General features: G+C 32.2%; 1 protein-coding gene across 1 annotated transcript; it reads left to right on the top strand.

The window, feature by feature from the left end:
* Nucleotides 1-634: 634 nt before the first annotated feature.
* On the top strand, nucleotides 635-8,263 carry LOC125475754 (putative laccase-9). Its single transcript, XM_048580997.1, has 7 exons — nucleotides 635-922; nucleotides 1,148-1,299; nucleotides 1,707-1,951; nucleotides 4,099-4,224; nucleotides 6,287-6,878; nucleotides 7,396-7,751; nucleotides 7,996-8,263. The coding sequence occupies exons 1-7, from the start codon at nucleotides 824-826 to the stop codon at nucleotides 8,133-8,135; spliced, it is 1,710 nt and encodes a 569-aa protein (XP_048436954.1). The 5' UTR covers nucleotides 635-823; the 3' UTR covers nucleotides 8,136-8,263.
* Nucleotides 8,264-8,523: the final 260 nt, after the last annotated feature.

Genomic DNA, 8,523 nt, shown 5'->3' with positions numbered 1-8,523 from the left:
ATTTACCCTGTTAAATTATTCTAGTTATTATTTGATTAGGCATTTACTGGAATATATATTTTGGGGTGTGCTACACACACACCTCTTTTTACTTTTCACACACCCCTTGTTAAGTTATGTCCTCTGATCTTATTTAATTAAGTCAATCCGACGGCCGCAAATTAAAAAGGTATGTAGGAAGTAAAAATGGGTGTGGATAGTGCACCCTATATTTTTAGAAATTGTTATTAGTACTTCAGAAATCTCATTTGGCACTCCAAAGTTTCCATAATTAGAAGGAAAAACTCACCTGTAAGGAGTCTAAAATAAGATTTTTAGAGTGCTAATAACAGTTTCCATATTTTTAATCTTGTTAGAATGTCATATCAGTTTTGTGTGGAAGGAAAAATTCACCTATAAGGAGTCTAAAATAAGATTTTTAGAATGCTAATAACAGTTTCCATATTTTTAATCTTGTTAGAATGTCATATCAGTTTTGTGTGGAATTCAAGTATTAGTGCCTAAAGTTACCAAGTATCACAAAGCAAAGCATAGTTGCCTTGAACTAGCACCTATGTTTTCCTTTAGGGCATTATATACTTTGTTTATCATGTGTTTTTGTTTTTTTTTTTTTTTGGGTTTTTTTTTTTATTTGATTGTTAGGTACATAAATTGAAATGTCCAATCAAGTGCGAAGAAGTCGTATCTACTAATCGAAGGAGCAACTTGCTACGAAGTCTTATTCTATAAATTGCAGTCGAACGGAGATCCAACTCGCACAACATCTCAAGGGCGACCTGAAGGACACAGGGTGGGAAGTTAGTTTTCAGACAAACATCCGAACATGGGCAACTGTAACAACATGGGTTTACTGGTCTTAGCTCTTGTAGGGTTTGTTTTCCTGGGCAAGGCTAATGGCGCTATCCATTATTATGATTTCGTTGTAAGTGTTTTCCACAGATGCTGCATGCCAACTTAACTTGTCTTGTTATGAGAGCATATATTTGATTCTCGTCGATGCCGAGTTCGAAGCAAATTAGTATCATTTGTCTAATTTCCTCACCTCTTATTGTAAATATGCGGTTGTATGAGTATATATCATCACGGGTCTATTCTGGGTATTTCACTCATCCATGTGTTATTGGCTTGTTCCTGTGATATTGTGCAGCTGCAAGAAACAAACTTTACAAGGCTTTGTAGCACAAAGAGTATCTTAACTGTGAATGGAACTCTTCCGGGACCAACCATCACTGTTCATAGAGGAGACACCGCTTTTATCAACGTTCACAACCAAGGATATTACGGTGTCACCCTTCACTGGTAAACTTCGCTCGTAGCCTCCCTTCGCTAATCACAGCCCAGCTTGAATAACTAAAGACTAAACAACTAAATTGTAAAAGGGTTGAGATATTCTTCTTCATCTGTAAGTGAAAAATTTTAGATTCAAATCTCGTAAATAACAAGTTCAATAAGATTTTATTCCCCCACCCTATATCGTTCCATACAAAATAAAAAGACTGAAGGATTGGAGTGTGAAGGAACACCTTAAATTTGGGTCTTCTGACTTTTGTATAGACTAGGTGAAATTCCCATTAATAGTTTTTTTATTCATTAATGTATTGTTGTGCGTCCATAAAGGAATTTGAATGTGGCTTTTAGCTTGATCTGTTTTTGGTTTCTAGATAGACACATAATTGACTGCTCAATTTATTGTTTAATTTGTATAGGCATGGAGTGAAGCAACCAAGAAATCCATGGTCAGATGGACCTGAGAATATCACTCAATGTCCTATTCAACCAGGAACAAACTTCACGTACAAAGTTATATTCTCCAATGAAGAAGGAACATTATGGTGGCATGCTCATAGTGACTGGACGCGCGCCACCGTCCATGGTGCAATCATTATTCTACCAGCTGCCGGCACCACTTATCCATTTGCAACACCAGATGCACAAGAAATAGTTATTCTAGGTACTTTCATTAGTTTCATCTCTATTAATTCTTTAACTATTCAGTTATACTTGTGTTGTTCAGGCACATAAATTATGGATTGAACTAATGATCACAATGCATGTACAATTTAACGATCAAATATAGTCAGATATAATATACTTTTTCCTTTAGTTGCATATATGAGCGTTAAATAATGAATGTATTAAACAAATGCATATGCCCTTGCAAGATTCTATTTTTAATATAGGTGAATGAAATATAATAGTCGGTAACATCTTATGGAGGTGATTAGTTTTGTATGTTTAAATAATAATTTGAGTGATTATATTATTAATTGAAAGCATTAATGAATATAAAATGATAAGACTTATTTATATTTCAAACCTCCACGTATGTTACTTTGCGTATTGTGGGATCTGAAGGTTTAGTGGTTAAGTAATCAAAGCTATATGGTCTCATCATTTACAGAAATCACATGATTCGAAGAATGACATAATTGGGATTTGGGATGTAATGCGTGTACTGTTTAGTTGTTAAGTAGTCATCAATCTCATCACTTATAGCACCTTCCAAAAGAGACTCTCGTTGTCTTTCTTTATTATATTCATCGTTGTAAAGGCATCTTTTATTCTGAGGATCCATTGAATAAAACTTTTATTTTGAGGATCCATTAAACATCCAAAAATCGTTATTTTAATCTTTCTTTCTTGCTTTTGCAGGATTGTTGGACATGCCATAACTAATAGGGTAGTTAGTCAATTCATTGGATTATTAATAGATACTTATTAAAATCTATTTTGATTTGATTTCACCTTACATCATATTCATCATTATCAATCTTAACTCTATATTATAGCGATATCTAATTAAATTGGTCTTAACAAGCACCCATTAACAACCCAATGAGTTGATTTGTCACATCTAACTATAACTTGATTGTTTTGCGAATTAGATTTCGAAATTTGTGTTTATCTATTGTATAGATTTTAAAATTTAAACTCATATAACAATGATAAATAGAGTGATGAGAAAAAATATTTTCTCAATTATATTATGGGTGGTTGATATTTTTTTGAGTGTGAATTTCGTTAGATAAAAGGGTAACGCTAGGGATATCAAAATTTGTAAAGCATATGACGTAGTTGTTAAAATTTGAATTATTATTTAGGTGTTTGATTAACGTCTTTATTTGTTATTAGTGACACATCATATAATTTACAAATTTAGTTTAAAGATTCAATCTACTTAGCATTACTCTAGATAAAAATGAACATAGTATTCCACTTCAGCAATATTGTTAACTATTTTATAGTGAAACCTCAACTTTTTCATATACGTTCAACTTTAAAATATATGGTAAGACAATAGCATATTCCTTGTCAATCTTCCGGATATACAAAAAAATCTTTCCATAACCACAAATATGTAAAACAAAATTAGAACCGCCTTTGATTAGTGTATCTTTGGTGTCATATACAGAATCAAAATTGTCCGTATTTTCACTATTAATTTCCCAAATTATAATACATGATTGGTATAGAGAAGTAAGAAGACAAAAGGGTTTGTGTTTTCAAATTCTGGAACGCAATCCCTTTCCATGTTTGCAAGTTTCCATATTGTGTGAACACGCAAACCAACATTTAATTTTGACAAAAAAATGAACGACCATATTTGCTTTGTGGGGGCAAATATATTGCATCTTACAGTTTTACCATTGGATTTATTATAGGAAATTTTAACGAAAAGAAAATCTTCCGGTACTGTTTATTTTAACAAAAACCAATATTTTTACACTAAAAAGTGAATTATGATATTATTTGCTTTACCCTTTATTTTTATCCTTATCATTAAAACTCAAAGTTTTCAAGTCATTTTCATTAATTTTCCTTTTATTCTAAAAGGGAAATGAATTCTCTTTGGATCTCTTCCTCCTAATCTACCAAGTTCAGGGATCCGGACTATTGAAATTTGATTCAATGGCTACAAACAGGGTTCCACTTTAAAAATTATAATAATTTTAATTGTTGGATCAAATTTTAATGACTTGAATTCCCGAATTTGATGGATTAGGAGGAAGAGATCCGGAGATGATTCATTTCCTTATAAGAGTACATAAATTATTAAATTGTACATATTATATTAAAACTAAGTGTCTAATTTGGCAGGATCATGGTTCAAGGGAGATGTGATGGAAATAATAGAAGAGGCTCTCGCTACAGGTGCCGATCCAAATATTTCAGATGCCTTCACAATTAACGGACAGCCCGGAGATTTGTATAGTTGTTCCAATGGTAAGACTAATTAAAGATACAAATAACTTAATCTAGTTTAATAAATAATGGGGAAACTTAATATAAGTCTAATTTTATGAGCCATTATTTGTTATAGTCCAATTTTGTTTTAAATTTTAGGTTAGGTCCAGTGATTTATTATCCACTTAAGCTTATTTGTATTTTCTTGCCAAATTTACCCTCACATTGACTAATTAAGTAATTACTGTTTTTTTAATTTGTGATTAATTTTAATCTTATCCTTAATTATAGGATTATGGATTGAAATCTCTTTTTTTCTTCTCATTTCCCCAACCGTTAATTTCTCTTTTCTTGTTTCTCCCTCACAATATCTTTCTTTTCCTATGTTATTTTGCCGAGTAATCTTCTTCCATAATATTTCTCTTCTCCTCCTCTTCCATAAGAATGATTAATATACATTTGATTGGTTAAAAAAATAAAATAAAAATATTGCATTAGTGTTTTGGATTCTTCGTCTTTTTTTTTTATTCTTTTTCCTATATATATATATATATATATATTTTTTTTTTTTTTTAATTTTGAAGTTCTATCGAATTAGCATTTTCTCTAGTGTTTCCTCCCTCAATATCATTTTTCTTCCCCATTTTTTTGGTTTTATCTACCTATATCACTTGTCCTTTTTTTTATTTATTTTTTTATATTATAATGTACATGTATCATGAATAATTGTATTTATCTACCTATATATATTATATATTCTGTTGATAATTTAAGATTAATTATGTTTATCTACCTATACCAAAGGATTTCTTTTATAATACTCTACCCATATTAGAGATTAATTGCATATGTATCATATGTTTTTTTGTTTGTAAATTAACTATCTGCATAGCAGATTGATTGCATTGCCTACCTGCATCATAGATTAGTTGCATTATCTACGTACACCATAGTTTAATTAGATATTATTTAAATATATCTTCATGACATAATTTGTATTTATGTACCCATATCATACGTTTTTTTCTTTTTGTAATCTACTTTTATCAAGAATGTATATCACAGTAGATTTTGTTGTTGATAAACATGCCAAGAATTTTAATTTTTTTTCCTTGGATATTGAATAGATTAAAGGCTTTAATGATTCAAAATTTGGATAAATCAAGAAATTTAAATATATTTTTATTTAGATTATAAAAGAGCAAAATAATAAAAAAGATCAGTTGAACCTAAACTGATAAGGCACATGGAATTGAACTCAATTGGAAAGTAGCTCAATTTTTTGAACTCGCATCTAAATGCCCCTTTAATAATATACAACGATCCACGTGAATGGTGAAGACTAGAATGTGTCTTCTTTTTGGCTTAATGTCTAAAAGGTGTTTATGTAATAGAATAACATGCAAAGAAAGTGATGGGTTTTGGCTTTTCTGACTTGTAGTTAAGTTAACATAACATGATAATCTCCAAGAAAATGATGGAAAATCACTATTCAATTTTTTTTTTCTTGTTTGAAACGACGATTTATATTCGCTGCATCTGATTTTCTTTGTGTACTTTAAATTGTTGACAACTACAGTGATATTTTATAAAATAAAATTTTATATTTTCTTAATTCAATCATGACTGTAATCTTCCATATTACTCAGTATTTCAGGCTATATCTACCATCGTTGCTTAGTCAAAAAACCATCTTATAAAAAAGACTATCAAATTTCTTAAAAACTTAAGTGACATCTTTTTTTCGTCCATAATAGAATATGGACAGGAAATACATTGCATGAAAAATGTAAAGCACAAAAACAGACCCAAAATTAAAAGTAAGTTTAGCTTTATTTGGTCTTTGCAAGTAAATTTAAGCCATAAACTCTCCTCGCCAAATAAATTAATCAAATGTAAGTATACGTCATCCCAAAATTGTCTTCAAACTCAATACGTACAAACCGCTGGTATAGTGTGAAAGTGTGCCTTGATTCCTTCTAAACATAATTTATTTCTGCGACCAACATAAACTTTCACAGGCATCATTCATTTGTTAGGCTGGGTTTGTAGTGATTTGTGTAAAACAAGTAATAATTAATGGATCTTGTGTTACATGCAGAGACAACATACCGATGGATAGTTGATTACGGTAAGACCTATCTTCTCAAGGTAATCAACGCCGTGATGAACGAAGAACAGTTCTTTGCCATCGCGAACCACACCCTCACAGTCGTAGCACAAGACGCTTCATATATAAAACCAATAACCACCTCTTACATCATGATAACTCCAGGCCAAACCATGGACATTTTAGTGACCGCAAACCAACATCCCAGCCAGTATTACATGGCTTCTCATCCTTTTATGGATGGAACTAATGTTTCATATAACAACAGCACCACCAGTGCAATTGTTCAATACAACGGCAACTACGGCACCCCATCAATCATTCCTTTTCCAACTCTTCCAGCAGAAGCCGATGAAACAGCTGCTGATAGCTTCACTAGGCAAATCAGGGCGTTGGCAAGCAAAGAGCACCCTATTGATGTTCCACTAGAAATTCATTCCAGGATCTATATGACTGTTGCAATCAATGAAAGAATTTGTGCTAATTCTTCATGTGAAGGCCCGGATGGAAATGCGCTTGCTTCAAGCTTAAACAATGTCAGTTTCGTGACACCATCTGTTGATATACTGCAAGCATATTATCGGTACGTACAAATATTTTTCTTCAATAAAACAATTATTGGTAATTTTGATATTTCTATCTGATAATTTTCTTTTTTTTTGCCATTTGTATTATGATAGTTACTGATGCTGCTATTTTTATGGCTAGTACAGCGGCACAAACCACATTTTGTATCATTCTACGTGTTATAATAACGGTAGACATGGTTGATATTTTTCACTTTTAGGGTATGTTAATAGAACATATATTTAGGGGATATAATTTGAATGAAATAGTAGCGTCACGTAACTATGTTCGAGTACACCAAAAAATTACAATGGTCCCTTGTAGTTGCAATTTGAATGATAATAATACTTTTGTACTTTTGTAATGTGCATCGGAGTCTAAATTATATTCCGGTCACTGAATGATGGAAGTCACTAGTCTCATAAGAAATGGAGAGACACCAAAGTAAAACTCCAATATTTTCAATTAACATTTTGATTAATTGACCTTATTTATTCCTAACAAAAAAACTTGACCGTACTTCGTTTGTACAGGGGAAGTAACAATGGAGTTTACAGAACTAGTTTCCCAAACAGGCCGCCTAATCCTTTCAACTACACTGGAGACGTGGGTAACAACACAATTTATCCGAACTTTGGGACGAGGGTGAGGATGATTAAATATGGTGCAGGAGTTGAGATCATCTTCCAAGGAACCAACATCATCGCACCTGAGAACCATCCAATGCATCTCCATGGTTTCAGCTTCTATTTGGTCGGAACTGGTTCCGGAAATTTTGACAGGACAACATCACCCAAAACCTACAATTTGGTTGATCCCCCAGAAGTTAACACCATTGGAGTTCCAAAGAATGGATGGGCAACCATCAGATTTACAGCCGATAATCCTGGTAAATTCTATAATTTTGATCATAACCATCACAATGTCACATGTATGGCCTTTCTATGGGCGAACAACCATATTTTATAGTCTAATAATAAATACTCAACATGTTATAATATGGTTGGATCGACGTATTGTGATAGTATCACACTCTTACTTTTATAGCCGCCTAAGTAACGTGCATTACACGTTTGAGGTATAAGGTGATTAATTTAGAGCAACCACAAAAATAACTGGTTATGATTTTGTAGGAGTATGGTTTATGCATTGCCATTTGGAAAGACATACCAGCTGGGGAATGGATACTGTGCTCATAGTGAGGAATGGAAATACAACAGAAACCAGCATTCGCCCACCGCCTGCTTATATGCCTCCTTGTTCCAAGTCTTAATTAGATATATTTGGACTTTATTTTTTCTTTCTTTTCTTTTATTGATCTCCATTTAGATTTGTGAGAATAATTGTAAGATTCAAGCCTTTGCCTTTGAGTGGTTATAAATATATTAGTCTTCATCCTTTAATAGTATAAGGTAGCTTGACTGCTTAAGCCTGATTTATGATCAATTTTTCCAAACCCAAAGCTCCTTCCAAAAGTAAAAGTAACATTTGAAAGAGCTACGCGGCTCTCATTCTCATGCAGTACTAGCCCAATATGCTAGTAACCATCTCATTTACAATATTACTTGATAATCAGAATAGTTTATTTTTTGGATCACATATCAAAAATCAAATTGGTAAAATCAACCGAATCAGAAAATCTTTTAATTTAATTGTTAGAC

Source organism: the organism of the source record quoted next, unplaced genomic scaffold, assembly GCF_019419815.1.
Source record: "Pyrus x bretschneideri cultivar Hongxiangsu unplaced genomic scaffold, Pyrus_bretschneideri_v1 Contig16, whole genome shotgun sequence".
Classification (NCBI taxonomy): domain Eukaryota; kingdom Viridiplantae; phylum Streptophyta; class Magnoliopsida; order Rosales; family Rosaceae; genus Pyrus; species Pyrus x bretschneideri.
This window is presented reverse-complemented; position numbering and strand designations above follow the sequence as displayed.

What these genes read in the sequence shown, in the direction of transcription:
- LOC125475754 (XM_048580997.1), top strand. Translation starts at nt 824, where the DNA reads ATGGGCAACTGTAACAACATGGGTTTACTGGTCTTAGCTCTTGTAGGG. An exon ending in TACGGTGTCACCCTTCACTG is followed by an intron (nt 1,300 to 1,706) that starts GTAAACTTCGCT and finishes TAATTTGTATAG; the next exon opens with GCATGGAGTGAAGCAACCAA. An exon ending in ATTTACAGCCGATAATCCTG is followed by an intron (nt 7,752 to 7,995) that starts GTAAATTCTATA and finishes ATGATTTTGTAG; the next exon opens with GAGTATGGTTTATGCATTGC.